Consider the following 19,229-nt stretch of genomic DNA (forward strand, 5'->3'; position numbering starts at 1 on the left):
TTTTCACTTTGTCTGTGTCATTGGACAATTAGGCTATGAAGTTGAGTTTCCACAGGGCATTTCCCACTCCCAAATTCTTGTATTATTTCAGTAGAGAGACAACAGGCTGCTAAGGTTACAAGCAGGATTTAAAAAAACCCAAAACCATGAAGCTGTAGTCATACAGTCTTACATTCTTTATATAATCCAATTTTACAGCTAAAAGCCACAGTGACTCCATAATCCACTGATTCTTCTCCACAGTGACTTATTGCAAACTCCTTCCTTTTTTGTTACTGGTCCATCCTTTCTTGAAGTCAAAAACTAGTCAAAGTCACCTTCTCTCCCTAGTTCCTTGATACACTAAGGGCTTGCTGTAATATCTTTTATGGAACTCCCCTTTCTTAGGCTTTATTTTTCACCAGAGATCTCTACAAGTGCATCACTAACTTAAGGCATTCCCAGTTTGGTCTGGATAGTTAACATCTTGCTGTCTGGAGCAAGCAATTAGGAGAAGAAATTGGTGCTAAAATCAGGTGCCAGTCGTGTAATCATGAAATTCAGCTTTTGCTATCCACAGGTGTCACCAGACAGCACAATGATTGCAGACATCCTTCAAACATTACTGAGTCCAAAAACCTGTTGGGACTTCAGCTCCCACTTCATCTTCCAGACCAATTGTTGACTGGTGCCATCCTATTTGTTTTCCCTTTTGTCTCTTCAGCCTTTCCTGTACAGAGAGTCCTTTGTCATGTAGTTGCCAACAGGAGTTCCTTAGCTCATGATTTTTTCAGTCTTTGCACTTTGTTTCATGGTGATACATAACTGTGACAGGTGGGACAGTGATTCCTTTCTCCCAGTCTATAACATGACTGAAAGTTCTTGTATTTTTTATCACTGTTCTCTTTGTTAATATAAAGAAGTAATTATAACACGCACTGGAAATACCTTTCTCTTCTAACCCACTAAAAGGCAGTGAGCAAGCCCTGCTGCAGCCAGCAGAAGGTGCTTCTGAACTGCTTCCAGGTCCATGCGTGAGCTTCCGATGAATTACAAGGCCAGGATCAGGCAGCACATGGCAGAGCACATCTTCCTCGGGATCTCAGCACAACCTGGAGATGCATTCACCAGTGTAGGCACAACCACATCTCATATTTATATAAGCACATTGCTGATACACTGCTCTATTTAAGGATATAATGAATCCATCCTATACCAACCAAGGAAACAACTAAACCATTCTTTCAGTCTTGCTCTTTCGAGTACATCTGCTCCTCCAAGAGGGAGGCGGGGGGTGGGAGGCTGTGCCTTGCTGAACCTCGAGCAGCATAAATGCAGCCAGGGAGTTAAAAAACACCAAGTGGGTTCGGTTCTGATGTACAGTACCAACCCGTCATACTCGGGACCACTGCAAGATCTTTCAAGTGTTAAAAGCTGCAATTAATTCATGATGCACAATAGCAGACCTGGTGTGAACGAGCTCAGCTAGAGATGCCACCCGAAAACATCAGAAATGAAACCTACAAAGAGAAAACCGGAGCATTATGAGAAGTAAGAGGAGTCGGATGGAAGCAGAGAGCCAACAGACAGGCCCTTCGGTGCTTCAGCAGGCATCTGCTGAGCGGAGGGATGGCCTTGCTGTGGCAGTGGTGGCACCCGTCCCCAGGGTCCCCCTGACACCCACCCTCCCTCCCTCTCCCTTCCCGCTGGGCGCGGCGCGGCGCTCCCCCCCCCCTCCGCCCCTCCCCTGCTCCGCCGTCTCCACGCAACACCGCGGCGTGGGCGGCTCGGAGCACTCTAATTTGCATATCACGGGCAAGCGACCAATGGGCAGGCGGCTCTGCCTCTCTCATTTGCATGGGCCCCGGCGGCGGCCAATGGGGTGTCAGGAGCCGGGCCCGCTCGCCAGGCGATGTTTCCATCTGCGCGGGGCGGCGGGGCCGCGGGTGACACAGCGCGAGGCGAGGCCGGGCCGGGCGCAGGACCCGGCGGGCGCTGGGTGCGGGCAGCGCCGGGGGCAGCGGGGGAAAGATGTCGGTGGCGGGGCTCAAGAAGCAGTTTCACAAGGCCAGCCAGGTAAGGGCAGCAGCTGCCGGGGCCGGAGCGGTGGCAGAGCCTGGAGGGGGCTGTGATGTTGGTGGGTGGCTCGCCCTGCGCCCCCGCAGTGTCCCCCATCTCCTGTTTCTAGCTGGTGGCATGGCTCTGTGGCACCTCGGAGAGGGCTTCCCTCAGCTTCATCTCAAGGTCCTTGCTCTTCTGGATGTGTCTTGTGTTGATCCTTGCAAGAGAGGGTTGACTGTTTCTTTCTCTCACTTGGGGCATCGGGTCTCTCCTTGAGTTGTTAATATTTGTTATTTCATGCTGTGTTTGTACTCTGAGGCCTCGCTTAAAGATGCAAGCTGCAGGGAAGGAGCTTTCACCTGAAGAGTTCATTGTGTCCTTCCACAAACAACTGGTTTGTTATCCTGCCTGGATACATCCTACCGTGTATCTGTCCTATAGAGGCTATCCTATGTTTCTGGTGTTTTCCCTCCTTTTCTAGATGTTGTGCTCTTCTCCTTCCCCAGGTAAACCTTCATCTCCTACTTTCTCTCCTCCTCTCTTTTGCAACATCCTTCTCCAAGTCACGGGCTTCTCTTGAGGCAGAACCCCCTTTCTGTCAAGCATGTGGACTGGTTGCCCTCCATAGCCTGACAGTGCCGACCCGCAGCCGTGTGGGTGCAGGGGCTTCACTGGGGTACCAGTGGGATTCTTCTCACTGAAGATGTTTGGAACCCTCAGCTACTTTGTTTGCTTGTTCCAAGCCTGACAGACCCCTGTTTCTCTTGTCTTCCATTAGGGATAGTGGTTATACTAAAATTTGTGTCTGTAACCTATTCAGTCAAATCAGAGAACTGTTCTCTTCTGGGTGAGCGTGAATAAAGTCAAGGTTGGTTGAGTGCTTAGCTGTCAGTTTTCTAGGTCTTCCTTCAGACATTTGGCTTGTCAGCAGGCCAGATGCAGAATGTGCACTTTGTTTGGGTATAGACACAGTAAATATTTATATCTGATGTTTCTTTTCAGTTGTGCTCTTTCTTACATGTTATGTACTCATCTTGAGAAATGTATCTTTTAGTTAACTTTCACTCTTTGAGAAAAGGTGGGACTTCCAGCATAAGCAAACCCAAAGAAAATTTCTTAAAGATTTTGGCTTGTTTTGCAACTAACATGTTGGTAAGTGATGCAGCCTCAGCTGTGGTGAGTTTGTAACTAAAGAAGCAGAAGGTATTTAACTGAGAAAGTTAGAGAGGTAACCACAACAAGTGCTGTCTCATCTAGCAACTGGAAACAGTGCAAACTGCTTAATCCTGCCCAGATGTCAGGTGAACAAAACAAAACAACACGAACAACAACAACAAAAAAAAATAAAAAGGAGATCTGATAAAAGTAGTAGCAATGGCAAAAAGGAATTATTAAAGTTGACTCTATGGTTACTGAAAAGTTGTGGTTTGACTTCCAGTATTCATTACAGTAAGGAACTGAGATGCATAACTCAGATAATATACTTCTGAGGGTGGGTCAAAGGTAAAGCTTCCAGTGACTTTCAGATGCAGGACTGAGCAAGGAACTTGGCTGAAAATCTTTCTCTGCAGTGAAACAAACAGAACTTAGTAGCAAATTAGTGTGCGTGAAAAAGATACTGTAACTATATATATTTTTTTTTTTTTTTGTGCCTGAAGAAACACAAGACACTTCTTAAGAGTGTATTCTGGAAGAATTGAGATAAGATGTTGGGCAAGGTAATACTGGAAAAATACCAACAGAAGAAATAGCATGTATATAGTAGATCAAAACATCCAAGTCTAAGTAAGGGATCTTTATCTCTGACACACAGAGACACAGTCATGCCCTTATACCTGAAGGTGCAACCAAACAGATACTGAAACCAACAACACTGCAGTGGGACATGCAAAACCAAGGTAGTCACAATCCATCTTTTAGCTACATTCTTTTACAAAATGCTAAAACAAGAAATTACAGAACATCAAAGAGATTTCTCAACAGAACATTTCTTAAATCCCCAAGTACTGCAGGATCACTTAAGGAGAAGTATACCTTTGTGTATTGAATGGGAGAGAGATGCCAAGGGTAACTGTTAACAGCAGAGACAGAAATTGTTTGGGGAAAGAATGAAATTAATTCCTTTAGTGCTCCCAAAGGAGAACAGGGGCAGATGACAGAAACTGGCAAATTTCCCAGAGGACATTGAGGAATACTGAAGGGAATGAGACAAGAGCCAGGACATGTGATTAAGGGATAAGAATAACATTTGAAGGCTGACAAACCTACAGACAAAAAAAATCTGAAGGAAGATGTTAGTGGGTTAAGACAGTCTCTACTTAACAATTAATCCAGAAATGTGAACATATATATCAAAGAAGTGACAAGATCCATATTTTCTCAAAGGATACTACTTCCATGCAAAAATAGACTTCTTTTTAATGGAAATAAACCACAGTTTAACTGAAACATAGAGTCATATAGATACGTAGTTACAGAAAGTTCAAGTAGAATGAAACATATGGAGATACTCTCCAACTCTTTATACTTAGGCTGAACTTCCTGCACAACTTGCAAAAGAAATGCATCTTGGTTTTGTTTTTGTAAAAAGCCTGCCTTTTCTCTGTATCTTTATATACAAGTTTTGTATTAACTAATGGGGGTCACTCTTGTGTATAGGTTTAAATTCCAAATTTAGAGGGTCCAGGAAAAAAAGCCAAAATATTATTTTATAAATGCAGTTGAGGTTTTGGGGTTGTTTCTTTTGTTCATCTTCAGTTACAGTTAAGTGTTAGAATTACTGCAGCAAGTTCTGCACCTCAGAGTGACTGCTGTTTTTCTATATATTCCAGTATATAAAGCTGTAATTCTGCTCCAGTACCCCTATTAGTGCTTTCTCTACCATCACAGAACTGATAGGCCCAGAAATTATATGTAACCCCAAGGTTCTGTATATGTTATGTAATAGATAATAGCTTTCAGGTACACTAGAATTTTCTTTACTATGCTTTTATCTAGGTTATAAGTTTAAAATGAAACACCCTAGTGACTGGAATAAGGATTGCTTCCATTCTGTCCATTTAGTATGAGTGATGATCCCCTGACTGTAACTCATCTGACTAATGAAGTACCAAGTACAATCTGTGTGGTGTCTTACCACCTCTCACTGATTGAAAAGGCTGTTTCTCAGAGCTGATTAACTCGTGTAAATCTCATAAAATTCAGCTTTTTTTTTTTTTTCCCCCTTCTATTTTCAAATAGATTTTTAAAAATTAACTTTCAGGGAGTTCTGTTTGTGATGAGCATTCTTCTTCTCTCACTTTCATCTTCTGATATATCTTATCTGTTTTCCTGTTTTCAGCTTGAAATCTTTTGATGTAGGTGTGTGAATCTTTGCTTGCTGTTCTTGTAGGCCTTGTTCTTGTGGTTGTTGTGCATGTGGGATAACCCAGATGGTGGGAGGACTGCATCTTCTGATGCATACTGGGAGTATTTTTAGAGTGGTGTTTCTGTTTAGAAAAGCAGTAAGCACAGAGAATGAATAAGAGAGCCTTAATAGGCAGCAGATGCTATTATAATTTCTGCTGTGCTCTAAAACTGCAGCCAGGCTCGTATCTCAGTGTGAAGATGCATGATTTTTCAACATAGCTGGAGGCTAGTGAGCTGATGCCCTCCCTCCCTCCCTCCCTCCCTCCCTTAGCATGGTTTGAAAGCTCAGCAATGATGCTGGCATAGGAAATGTGCTCTTGACCTTGAATTCACATGTGCTGTCTTTTTTTGTTTGTTTGTTGTGGGTTGTTTTTGGGTTGTGTTGTTTTTTTTTTCCACTAGTTGTAGCTAAATTGTGTGTATAGCAGCAGCCTCATTAGCAACAGCTTCTACATAGTGTACATATTAGGCTTAGCTTCTCAGTGATAGTAGAAATAAGTAATTTTTTTTAAGGGAACACATGACTGCCAATTATTGTGAATATCTTACCCGAAGTGCAGGCATCAGCAGTTCTGTTACCTATGCACACTGGCTTCTTAAACCTTCTTCTGCTTTGAGTGAAGAAATAGAGGGTCCAAAAGATTGAGAATCAGGAGCTGGCTCTGTTGCCTATAGATAGAGTCTAAGGGAGAGCAGATTTTCTAACCAAGACAACCAAAATCTGTCACAACTTCTTTGCCTTCTGAAAGGGATCTAACAGGGTGTTAATGTTGCACATGCTCTGTGCTCTCATCTCTTGCATATGCTGCATGGCATTTGTCTTTTCAAGTACTGCACTTTTTTTAACCAATGTTTTAAAAAGCATTTTAAAAAAACTTTTGGGTATCACCAACAGTTGCAGGGATGCTGCTTCTTCTCTTTGAGATTTCTGCTATTACTCCTTTGATTTATGTGGCATTTTGATCCAGTCTGTTGGAAGGAATACCAGACCAGAATGAAGACATTATCATTCCACTATAAGTCTTGTGATTGGGAGCTTTTGTGGCTTTTTTTTTCTTCTTCTCCTGACTATTTTTCTTTTCTGCTGTGTTGTAAATAAATAATACTAGCCTAGACATAATATTTAAGCCTTTTCTAAGTCCATGTTGACACTGTGCTCATAAACAAACAATTTAATTACACAAGTGCTTGCTAGCAAAGGAAGTTCTTTGGTAAACTGAAGACTGAAGTTTTTATACAAAGAGAACTTGAACTTGGCAGCCAGACATGAAAAGAAAATTCTTTTTTTGATTACATAGAGATATATTTATTTCCCAGGACTATATACTGCTATCATGTAGTCTTTTAGAGGAACTGTCCTTTCACATCCATCTTGAACTGGCCAAGAAGAATCCAAGTCCTTAGGCAGCAAACTTCTATCCCTTACCTAGTCATAGTAAAATAATTGGATGTACTCTTTTGCAAATCTTACAGAATTAAGGATTAGGGCAGAGTTAGATACGTATACAGAATATGGACAGTGGTGAAAAAGACGTTAACTTATTGTCTAAGATGTTATAGAACAGAATGTTATATAAGCTAAAGATGTTATATACAGAAAATTATACTTATAAATGTTTCAGAAAAGAGTTTAAGTTCTCAGCCACTGGGGAGGACTAAAAAACAACATTATTTATGTATATGTAGCTATTTAATTTTCTAAACAGTATCGTTTGTCTCTACCCTTGTCATGGCTGCAGACTGTTGTTATGCAATCTCATAATTATAAAACCATAATGTAGGTGATAAACTTTATCTAAGACAATGTGAGCAGAGGCTGAGGGTTTGTGGAAATGTTTGAAGAAGTGTTTGGGTTTTTCTGAAGGAAAAATTAGTGCTTGTGAAAGAAGGCTCTCTTGTTTTGCAATTTCTATCAAAGCAAACTTTTTAATAAAAGAGAGGGAAATGTGCTCCTCTGGCAAAGATCAGCATGAATTTGCAGAGGAGGGGATGGAGTGAAGCAAGGGGACAGTATTCTGCAGTGCATCCCTTTTGTTTGGCTGTAGTAAGGAGAAGTCACTCCTGAGGCAGGTGGCTGACTCCTGGCTGTGCAGCCCACTCACTGCTTACACTGAAACCAGGCTGGTGGGTAGGAAATAGGAAGACAGCTCCTTGTGGCAGATTTTCAGTATTAAATATCATATCTTCTAGAGCTGGTAGGAGCGGAGAAACTAGATTTTAAGTTTTATGTTTACAGACGTATTTACAGTTGTATTTATCAATTGTTAGGTAGCCTGCAAGGAAGGCATAAATGTAGGAAAAAAACTTTGAGTGCTTCAGTCAGCATACAGATTAGCAGAAGGTATCAATCATGTGCCTCTGCAGCCTTTAACAATGCAGCTCTCCAGGCTTGCAGTAGATGAATCATAATGCTGTAAACTGGGAATCTAGCAAAAATGCAGCTATAATTTCCAAGGAGGTTAGGTGTATTTTGCACATAAATTTTTAATAAATAAAAATCTGAATGGCATTGCAGTAGAAAACAGTGCAGCACAATGGAATAGAAGGTCAACTTTCTCCTTGAACACATTTCTTTTTATAGATTCTTGGCTTTGCTGAAGAGTTTTGCACAGGCATCCTGGAATCTGGAGCAGGAGCTGGCACTCCATCCTTAGCTCCTGCTGGTGCCCGAGTCACTGCAGCACATGCTGGGTCATGGATTGCAGTGCAGCCTCTTCAGAGTCCTGCAATGCCGAAAAACAAATAGGCAAGGGAACCACAGCAACAGCATTGCATTAAGATTTTCTCTGGCATAATTTGCTAAGTGTTACTTGAAGTTGCTTAAATATCTTGAACAGATACATTTTGACCAAGAAGTTGCTTTCCAATACAGAATTTGGGACAGACCTTACAATGTACTGCAGGAGAACAAATTCTGCTTAGTTATACTGATAGAAATCTGGCTTGGCTCAATGAAGGGTCCCTTAAACAGGAATGTGCAGCCTAACTCTATAATTGAGAGCAGAATGTGGCCTATAAAACCTCATTCCAAGTGCTTGCTTCCTGTTGAGATAAGAAAGTTGGATATATTCAGTTGCACAATATAGCTGCATTTCCAGAACAAATTATTGCTGAAAATAGAAGTGTTTTTTAGAAAATATTTTGTCTGTTGTGCCATCCAACTACCAACACTTCCTGTAATCACACATAGAATTCAAGTTACGAAATAGGTCTTGTGCTTTTAAATTTCTTTAAGAACCCTGTAAATCCCATCCTTCATCTTATGACGATACTGTTAAGAACAAACTGCTTCTATTTATCTTCATGTCACTTCCACCCTATATATTGCAACAGTCTAATTCTGTTTGTCTAAGTCTGTTTGTGTTGTTCTTATTCTTGGTTTCTTTCCTGTTTATGGAAAAGAAGCTGTTGCTGGAGTTTCGTGATTAGTTGAGAGTTGAAGATTTGCTTTTAACAATGATTTTAACAACTCCAGGTAGAAAAGGGTTAATCAAATGCTAGATTACATCTGGAATTCTATTTTGTAGAGCCCTAGTGTCCTATTGCTATGTATGTTTCTATTATTAAAGTTATTAAGGGTTGTATACATTGATGGCAGAATATACCAGTTAATTGCAGCATCTCAGATAGCAGCAGCTGTGTATGTGAAACACAAAAATAGCTTGGCCTTGCATTCTTTTTATTGAAAGGATAATACCAAGCTTCTGATGAGAATTAGTTCTGTTTCTGTACTACCCCAATTAAATTACATTTATGATACTTTACCTGTGTTTAAGGAATGAGAAGAACTGCAGTGAAATTGGCCTGGTTAGGAAACATGATTATAAGAATTCAGGACACAAAGGAAACCAAGGAGTTCTAAAATTCTCTTTTCTGTCATTGGCATCACTGTGCAGTCAGGTTACTGATCCAAGGTGAAAAATAGGTAATTTTTTTAAGTTTTGTTTTTGTTTTTTAAAACAGAAAAGAAATCAAATATTAAAACCAGATATAAATGGTCCTAGGTAGTAGCAGCCCCTTTGCTCCCTTGTGAGTGCTTTGCAAATGCAGGTGGGTCTTCCTGTTTCTGTGCCTTTCTATTAACAGATGCAAATAAGGAAGGTACTTGAAGGTAACATCACCTCAGGGTTAAGAAGCTGGTCAGTGGCAGAACCAAAAGTAAATTTTGTGCTGGCAGACTACAGATGCAATGCCCAGCCATTAAAATTATGCTTTGGAGTTTGAAAAGATATCTAGAACTATGCCACAAGTGCTGTTGTGTTTTGGTTTTTTGGGGGGGGGGTTTCTTTTGTTGTTTTTGTTGTGCTTTTTTAAATTCTGTTTTAATATGAGTAAGATTTATGGATAAATACAGAATGTAAATATGGTTTTGGATTAAAGCTTCTGTATGAATCTGCTTGTAATGCCACTGACTCAAAATTCAGCAGAGCTGAGTGTGGTATTTCCACTGCCTAACTTTACTGGTTTAATATCCTTTTGGAACTTACAAACCATGTTTTAGAAGCTTGGATTTGCAGACAATGATATCTCCCCTGCAGAGAATAAGTGGGTGGAAAAAAAAAATTACATAGTGCCATAAATAAGATGTGGGATCGGGGGTTTGAAAGCCATTGTTTTGATGTAAAATTGTGCATTCCCCTTTTGCAGCCCTTTTGAGATAGCTAAAGAGTGAAATCTGGTGCCTCTGCTGTCTGCATGCTCAGAGAATGCCATCAACATGGGAATGCTTCCTCTTTCCTGCAGGGAATGTAGCACCTGTCAGCTTGGCTCTGGGGTCACCGTATTTGTGTACATGGTGGGAGGGGATGAAACCCCCTTAAAGTGAATTATTAATCAAAGATTCAAACTTTTCATCCATTCAGAACCAACAGTTGCAGTCTGCTAGAAATTCCTTCCAAAGAAAATAGCAAGATGTTTAAAGATGTCAGGATGAATTCTGTTTCTGGTGTAAGCTGCTTGGATGCCTGCCCGGAGGCACTGGAACATACCAACTCTTACTTACCTTTAAGATTAACTGTTTATTGTTTTATAGCTTTAGCATCTGAATACTCCCTGCCAGTTTTTCCCTTGTAGATTGTACTAAACACCTAAAATTTCTTCATTAGTGTTGGAGGTGGTGCTGGTTTTTTAGATTGTTGTTTGCTTTTGCGAGGGATTGGGAAGAACAAACCAAACCAAACAAACTTCTCCACTTCCCTGGTCCCTCCTACAGCTCTCCATAGACCAAAAGACCACCAACAGTCCTCAGTGGAACTTTCCCTTTCTTGTAGTGTTTGATGAAATCTCGTGCTAATGTCTGGCACAATATTTTAATTTAATAGGAAGGAAAACTCCCCTGGTGAACAGTAGGAGAGAGGCGTGCAAGCAAGTACAGGTGAATGGTATGCATAGGCAGGAAGGGAGTTGCTTGTAGAAATACCTTTGTATTGGAGGAAGTATGTTGCAAAAGAGTCTCCAAGATAAATATGTCTTTGGTGGATACTTTAATCAGTAGTTAGGCTCTGTAGGCTTTCTCAAACCATGCACTTGGTCACTGCTTTCATTCTCTCTGCGTGGGGCAGGTACAGGAGCTCTGTTCACAAAGGGACTGCAGGCACTGAGGAGCCCAAATGTTGCTGGTGGTGGTTGTCCCTGTGGGTATGTGTAGTACTGACAGGTAAGAGGGAGGAGGTATTCATCATTTGTACACCTGTAAGAAGCAAGAGGAAACTCAGCTGGGCTGCTGGGGTTTGCATCAGGAGCTTCTGTGTCTGATTCTTCAAGAAATTAGGTGTGCAGTTTGCAAAACTATTCTGTGACACATATTAGGGAGAATGTTTGGTTCTTTGGGGAAGACTATCAGAGAATGGTGACAGATTGGCTTTGGCTACCAGAATGAGTATACTCAGAAGAAAGTTCACTCTTACTTTTAACTGATTTGTGTGAATTTTTGTTTTGTTCCAGTCTCTGACCCTGTGTTTTCTCTTTTCCAATTGCTATTACACAGAAAGTCTCCCAGCTTCATGCTGCCATTTAATGTGCTCTCTTGCAGAGAATCCTCTGTTGCCCTTCCATTGTGTAAAACTATTTCAGTGACATAAGATCCCAGACTATATTTTCAACTGCGTGTATTTTTCTGTTATTTCCTCATACACTTAGAGGGAGTGTAGCCTTTTATATCAACAAGATGAATCTTAATGGTTTCTACAAAGTATTTTCCTTTTCAGTTTAAATGAAAGGTTTTTTAGACATCAATGCATTGTCTTTTCTTGGGTGTTTACTCACTGAGATACTTTATATGATCATAAGCTATTTCGATGGTTTACAGTGATGCACTTAATAACTGAGATAAACAATAAAAAAATATGATCTGGTTCTGTTTAGGTGGTAGGAGAATAAAACCCAAGCAGTTTCAGTTTGAGGTCTTATGATTGCTGTAATACGTCAAAGTTAAATTTGGGACCTCAGAAAGCTTTTGACTAAATGCTTCGTTCAGTCCTCCCACTGGAATCAGTTGAAGGTGACAGTGAACACTAGGATTTGAAGTTTGCATACTATCACGTGCTAGAAATATTTTCTGCTTTTTATTTCCTCAGCTGTTATCAGGTTCCTTTGGTGAAACCACTGAGCCCTGAAAATAATGTGTAAAACCAGGATGTAGATAAGAATGGAGAGGAAAACAGAAACATCCACAATTTTAGAGTGGTCCCAACCTAAATGTCTATGTTAGTGTAAAGTGATCTAACTTCCCAAAGATATCTTTTTTTTTTATGGCTGTGATGAACTCTAGGATATATAATGAAATCAGTGTTCAAAAGTTGGGATCACACAGACTGATCTTCTGTAGAGTCGTGGATTACCTGTGGAATTGCCTGCTATAGAAGCCTGATTTATGGAGTTTATAGAGTCTATACATATTCATAGAGTCAAATTACAACAGTGTCTGGCCTAAGAGCTGTGGGCTGAGCAGGCCAATGAAGCAGATGTTGGCAATGTTCTGGTGCCATTTGTAGTTAAATGAGATGTCATCAGGCTTTAGCAGGTTTTTGGGATGTGACTTGTTTGGTAGAACAATATTTTTCTTGTATCCAGCTTCTTTCCAAAAGTAGAGCAAATTAATCTTTTTTCCAAGATTTTAATTTTATGCAAAATCTGTTCAACATTCGAAGTGTATACATATATTTACAGTTAATATAATATCAGTAAAATCTTGAAATACATTAAAATTTGAGTATCCCTAAAGCTCATAGCTGTGAACTCTCTTATCTCTGTCTCTGAAAGTTCTGGGCCCCAATTTTTACCTTGATAAATGGAAACTGATGACACCATTTCCTTTATTCTGTATAAACACATTGTGTATATGTAACCTTTATTTCCTCTCCTATCATCTCTAAACCTTTGGACAGAAAGATTGTGACTTTCAGTTTCCAGGCTTTTGTGTGTCTGAGCATGATTTGTAGAACTGGAAATTCCCTGTGTGGAATGATGCTCGTCCTGAGTAGCACTGGTGTATGTGAAACCTGGACACTATCCCTAGGAATGCATATTATTATTCTAGTAGGTGACTGAAATACATACATGGTCTGGCCAAAATTGCTCTTCTAGATTTGTGCAGAAGAAAACTCAATTTTTGCCGACTTAACTTTGCATTCGGAAGATGCATTTGTTGCATTCACCAGGATTGCTCAAAGTGTTGTTCAAATGTTACAGCAATTGAATGCTTTTAAAAATGCATTTCCATAATCCAAAAAGTAACTGTGAATTGTATTGGGTACTGCAGACGTTGTTGGAATTCCCATCAGTGAGGGAATTTATTTTACACACATCATTCTACAAGGCTTGAAAACCATCAGCACTTGCTCTTCCAAGTACAAACTTGGTTTCTCAAGCAGCGATTTCAATTTTTGTAAAACTGTGATTCTTCATATTATGCAGTTTAGTGTTGTATCTAATACTTAGTATATTGCTGGATTTTTCAAAATATTGGAGTAATAAGACTGTAATACCATTTAAAACTCAGTTGCCTTTTTAGTGGACTGAGGAACAGGAATCAGATGGCTTCACAGTGATATAATGCTGAATGTGAACTTAAATGCTTGTGAAAAATGTCAACTAATATGGCTTTAAAAAGGGAAACAATCAAGCAAGAAGCCCCTCAAGCTGAGGAAACAAACAGAAAAAAACCCCTTGTGGATTCAAAGAGAAAATTTGCAATCTGTGTACAGCAGGAGCAGGTGAATTGCCTTGAATAGCAAGTGACAGGGACAGAGTGCATGGCAGAAGAGTGTGGGTGTTTCACAGTGTACTAAAAGCAGTGGAAACTACACAACTGACTGCTCAGAAAAGCAAGAACGATGCCACTTAAATAAAAATAATGTGCAGTAAAAAGTCAGGGTAAGAGAAGGAGTTGGCATTCCATTTTATAGTAACTTAATAAAATCCACAAGGCTAGTGTAAGTGATAAAAATGTAAGCAGGAGTTTCTTAACATTGAAGGACAAATCTCTAGCTTGGTTGTGTGGGAATGGAATTCAGTAAGAATTACTGCCTGATAGAAAATAGTTTCTGAAAAAGCAATAAATGGAGATTGTCACTTTTTATGCTCACAAGGTAAACTTGCTGATAACCATTATGCTGAAGTGGTGATGAGCAGTAGTATGCTAATGTGAAGAGAAGTAATTCTAAACCAATTCAACCAAAAATTATGGTTTTGACCCTCTGCATCTGGCTATATACAGCGTTGGCTGACAGTCTTGTTTTTCTGCTTCCTCTATACAGCTCACCTGGGGCTCTGTAGGAGATGATCTTGACCGCATTTTTTACTGATAAAATGGGTTCACTGAAGCTGTCACTTGAAACTGTGGCACTGCCGAGGAAGTTTTTACTTTAGATAAATCCATAGCGGTATGGTAACTTTTAAAAACAAAAAGTGCTACTCTAAACTACTCGTGGCATGTTTTTTAGTGTTAGAAGTTCTTGAGCTTAGACAAATTTAAGACTATAAAACTCATACATAAGCTTTGAGCTTAAAGTTGGAAATCACTACTAAAAGTGCCCACATCTTATCTGTGTTATAGCTCCTGTGGTCAGTCTGTTTTGGCACTTAAATGTATTTGCCATGTAATTTCTAAAGCTCAGATTTTCTGCTTGTGGTTTAGGATTTATAATGAGATAGGTCTGACCTCAGTAAAGATGTTGTAAGTGTATTCTAACTATAGAAATCAGAATTAGGTCAGTCCCTAAACTGAATAAAAAAAATCTGATTTTTTTTTCCTGGCCCTTATTTTGACTGAGCTCTCTGACATCATTGTGAATATGTGATCTGTTTAGCCTTCCATGTGGGCACTAAGGAGGGATATTCATGAATTATGCAGTGCCATTAATTGTTTTCAAGAAGAAAAAACTGGTTACATGAAGATTTTTAATTGCCTGTCCTGCAGATGGAAGCTATGATTTACATGTTGACTGATGTCTCTTATTTGAAGAACTAGGGTTTATTTTTTGTTTCAAATGCTGTAAAGGAGATATCAACACTAGGATGTGTTACTTTACAGGCTAGCTGATTGCAACATTTTTCTGTTCACACCTCTTTCCAAGTCAGACCCTATGCTGGACCTAGCTACAGGGTAATGCCCAGGGCTTTGAATCCATGAAGCCTTGAAGTATTTGCTCAGCTTTACATCCATAGACAGCTCTGGGTCTGCTGAAAGGTGGCTTGACCTTCCAAAGTTGAGGCCTGTGCTATAATCAGTGATGTATTTACATGAGTTTTCATGAGAGCCAGTGGGAACCATCTTGACTGAATTAGTTGGAGCAGTTTAACCTGAGAATAGAGTGAAGAATCCATTGAGAAAAGAGGGAAGGATCCATTTTCTGGAGTTAATTCCAGGCCATTGTGCTGAATAATGTCATGGGAACATGAAGTGCAATAGATTCATCTTAGAAGCTCTGAATTGGAGTAGTTCACTCTCCCAGAACTGTGGCTGACAATATACTAACATTTTTTAGAATACGGAAAAATTTAGACTTTCACTGTACTGTGACAATTGCCAGATGTCATGTGAAGAAGACAGAAGTGATGAGGGACTGAATGGACAAGGTAATGTAAAACAGGACAGAGGTCATTAAAGAAGTCAGATTACTTCAGTGGATGGCTAGATTGTTTTTAGTATGTCTATTTTTCCACTGCATATGCAAATGCTGTGCTGATGGGATCAGCTCTAACAGCTGGTTGCCATAAGACTGAGGGTGCAGTTGCCTGACAACTTGCAGCACCCTAAATCGAGACCATCCTAGCCTTGCTTTATCTCCAGAACAAGGTCCTGCCCCCTTCCTTGAGTGAACTCTTTGTGCTCTGGGATCACACACGAAGCTGACAGAGGCAGCTCATTCACCTCAAAACAAATCCAGCTCAAATGTGTGATGAGCTTTCAGAGGGGTTACTTCCTGAAGCAGCTCACAGCATAGTTGCAGGAGAGATACTACCAGTGCAAGAGAAGTGGTGGGAATACCTTCCCAAGGATGAAAAGGATTTTGAGAAGGCTAAGCAGCTGTGGAGGAATACCTTAAGGAACATTTTGTTTATATACAGAGTAGCATAAACTGTGCTTTGTAAGGAGATCTGTGTCCCACTGATGTTCTGAATGATTAGCCAAGAGATCTCTGCTACCAGTTCCTCCTGGATTTAGTGGTTACTGTCATGATGATGATGATGATGATAATCATGTGAGGGCAAACAAAGGTGACCAAAAGATCTATCTGTAATTCAGCAAGCCTGTACTCTAAATAGGGCAAGCTAATGGTTTAAATGAAAATGTAGTCAACCTGGATAAACCCAAAAAAGAATGTTCCTAGTGAAAGCAGCACCTCCAAGCACATAACCTACAACTCCTTTGAGTGAGTGGGCTTACACAGTGAGCTGAGCACCTTCAGTCCAGCTTCAATGAAAACTGAGAAGGCTGCTGAAGGAAGTGAGGAAAACATATGTTTTCTGAGTAGTGGAAAGAGTGCTCTTATTGCAACTGTGAGGAGTATCAGGGGAAGGAGTTCTGCTCAATTACAGTAAGGACTGGTCTGACAAATGATGCAGAACAGAGATACAAATTAGGGCAAAATTTTAAAGGATGTTAGAGGGAGGAAGAGGTGAGCTAGCCATTAAAAAATTGATGTGCACACCTTTGCATGTTCTCTCAATACTTTTGGCCAAACCAGAATGTCGTAAGGGACCACTTTGACAATTACTTCTTAGCATCTGTAAAAATAATCTTTAAATTCTATAGTAGAGACCTCTAAATAGAAACAGCTTAAATCACAGGAGCTGGAGTAAGTAAGGAGATGATATGAAAGGAGATAATATTACTTGGAAAGGAAGTGTGTAAAGGGGGTTATTTAAATCTCCAATTTTAAGTTTTGTTTCATAGTAATCATTATTTCTCATCTTCACAGTGGGCATATATGAATTTGTCAAAGGAAGCCACACCTTCTTGCAAGCTCAGAGAAAAGCTTTAGAAAGAGGGAATGTTTCAAGGCCAGATCAAGATTGTATTGCTGCCAAGTGAATTTTTGCACTGGGAGCTTGGGGAGGGAGGAAGAAGTGTTAATGTGATAACAGCCAGTGGAGCTTGCTCTGTATGTAACTTGTCAGTCAGAGCTCGAGCTCCTCTCCATGCAGAAGAAAAGGAATGAAGTATTGCCCAGTTTTTATACCTGAAAACAAGATGCCTAAGCAGAGGCAGGGAATGGGGCTGGCAGGGTAACACCACCAGCTCTGAGTTTGCTGCTTGTCCTTTGTCACCCTGCAGAAGAACTGACTGACTGTGATGAACCCTCTGCCACATCTTGTCTGCAGAGCACATGGTGTCTCAGAGCATTCTGGTTGGATAAGCAAGTGCCAAACGGATCATAGTTTGGAATAAAATTCCACAAGTTTTACTTTTAAAAGAAATTCAGAATGTTTTCTTTAACAAGTGTTCGGAACTGAGCAAAGATTCAGGGAAACTGGAAAAATGAGGGAGGATACTAACTAAAGTTATTGTTTAATGGCCCTTTGATGGCTTTATGCTTTCTAGAATATGCTCACTTCCACAAACAGCAATATTTTAAACAGGTTAGGGAATGGTATTTTAGATTTGCAGAATGAAATACTGAAGTGAGAGTGATTCTGTCTGTGTGGAGCTTTTCGATTTCACATATGTCATCATTCTTGTCTGCAGGATCAATAAATGGGATTGAGTTTTTGTCAGACATCAGTGTAATCAGGTTTTCTCATTAAAGGACTTTTTTGAAAAGTATTCAGTCTCAAGTCTCACAATTTATTACATTGCCTTTTAAATAGGCTTGCAGAGCAACGAATGCATGTAAAAATGCAGATAGGTTAGTTTATTACTTTTGAATTCTTATAAAGTATTTTCCTTTTGAGATATGTGTAATAATGATTACTTTCAATTTGGCAATTTCTAAGTTCATGTGTAGGCATCAGTATTGAGTTCCTTGGGAAACAGTGGAGACTTGTGAGGAAAATGTTCAAGGTTTCACAACACAAAGTAGTTTTTGTTGTACAATGCATGTGCTAAAGAATAGCTTTAGCAGACAAGTTTGACTAAAATACCCAGTAGCACTGTGACGTGTCACTGCCTGGTGCAAAATGAGTCAGACTCCTCAGAAATGCTAAACTGCATTATAGAGTCCAGTCTTGTATTTATTCATATGTGGACAAGAATGTCCTTTGTCCGTGCTACCATTTTTCTCCAGTAATTTTATGCATTTAGTTTAAGCTCACAGACACCATGCTGAGAATGGGTGTATAAACCATCTCAGGCTAATGATCTGTTTTGTGTAATTTGCCTCCTCTTTCTATGGGTTCAGTATCTCAGTGGTCCTTTTTCATTGTGCTTTCAAATGTGACTGGAGGTGAGGTCTGGCTGTCAATCTGGAATGGCTGTTTTGTGATGTGTAGGAATATTGGCCTCAGAGATTTGTTTATCTGGGCTTGTCCAGAATGATTGCTCACATTCCATCAGAAGAGATGCAAGGAGCAGGAAAGGTCATTTAGGGCTACTTGGAAGGACCATAGCTGGAAGTCATGGAAGGGCAGTCTCAAACTTTTCTCTGCAGAGATCTGGAGTAAGTTTGTAGAAATGAGTGATAGTTACTGGAGCTCCATGATTTATACAGTGGCATGGAGATGCAGGCTTTATTTAGGAATAGCTTTTGCTCTTTGGAACGGGGCTGGGTTTTGTCACTGGTAGGTTGGCTTTGTTGGCAAGGAGGAATAGGAGGCATGTAGAATCTTGAAAAACTGAGTCAGAGAGGGGATGGACTCAGTTTCTGGAATGTACTTCTCAAGTGTTTTTGCTGCCTCCAAAGTTCAGTAGCTGCCAAGGACATCAAGAATAAAAGCACTGCAGTTTTGAAATTCCTCCATGAAGCCCATGTTACTTGCCTTTTCATCACACTGGTGTGGTCAAACATTTAAAGTGACAACTACAGCCTTAGTGGGGTGTACTGGGAAATCCTGGCCAGGTATCTGGAAGACATGCCAAGTCTGATAAGGATTTCAAGTTGACATCATTTGAGATGGTGGATCACTCTGTCAAAGGGAAGACTTCAGTTCACATTGTTTCAGGATTGTAGCACTGGAAGTCGTGGCTATGCCCAGGTTCAGCTGTTTTAAGAACATAGTGGACCCAAAGATGGAAATCCCTCTTCAGCATGGGGGTATTACTACTGCAGGGTGTCTGGGGACATTAATAAGAAGCTCCATTCATCACTGGGAGGTGCAGCTGATTTGTGTGAGACTGGGGG

The 19,229-nt window shown here is 40.2% G+C and overlaps 1 protein-coding gene across 1 annotated transcript in view; it reads left to right on the plus strand.

The window, feature by feature from the left end:
* Nucleotides 1–1,916: 1,916 nt before the first annotated feature.
* The window catches only part of SH3GL3 (SH3 domain containing GRB2 like 3, endophilin A3), a 47,231-nt gene continuing 29,918 nt past the window's right edge, over nt 1,917–19,229 (plus strand). The window contains exon 1 of the mRNA XM_008491989.2: nt 1,917–2,055. Within this exon, the coding sequence (XP_008490211.1) occupies nt 2,011–2,055 (45 nt within the window). The 5' untranslated portion in view covers nt 1,917–2,010. The remainder of the gene's footprint in view (nt 2,056–19,229) is intronic.

The sequence above is a fragment of the Calypte anna genome, chromosome 10 (genome assembly GCF_003957555.1).
Source record: "Calypte anna isolate BGI_N300 chromosome 10, bCalAnn1_v1.p, whole genome shotgun sequence".
NCBI lineage: Eukaryota > Metazoa > Chordata > Aves > Apodiformes > Trochilidae > Calypte > Calypte anna.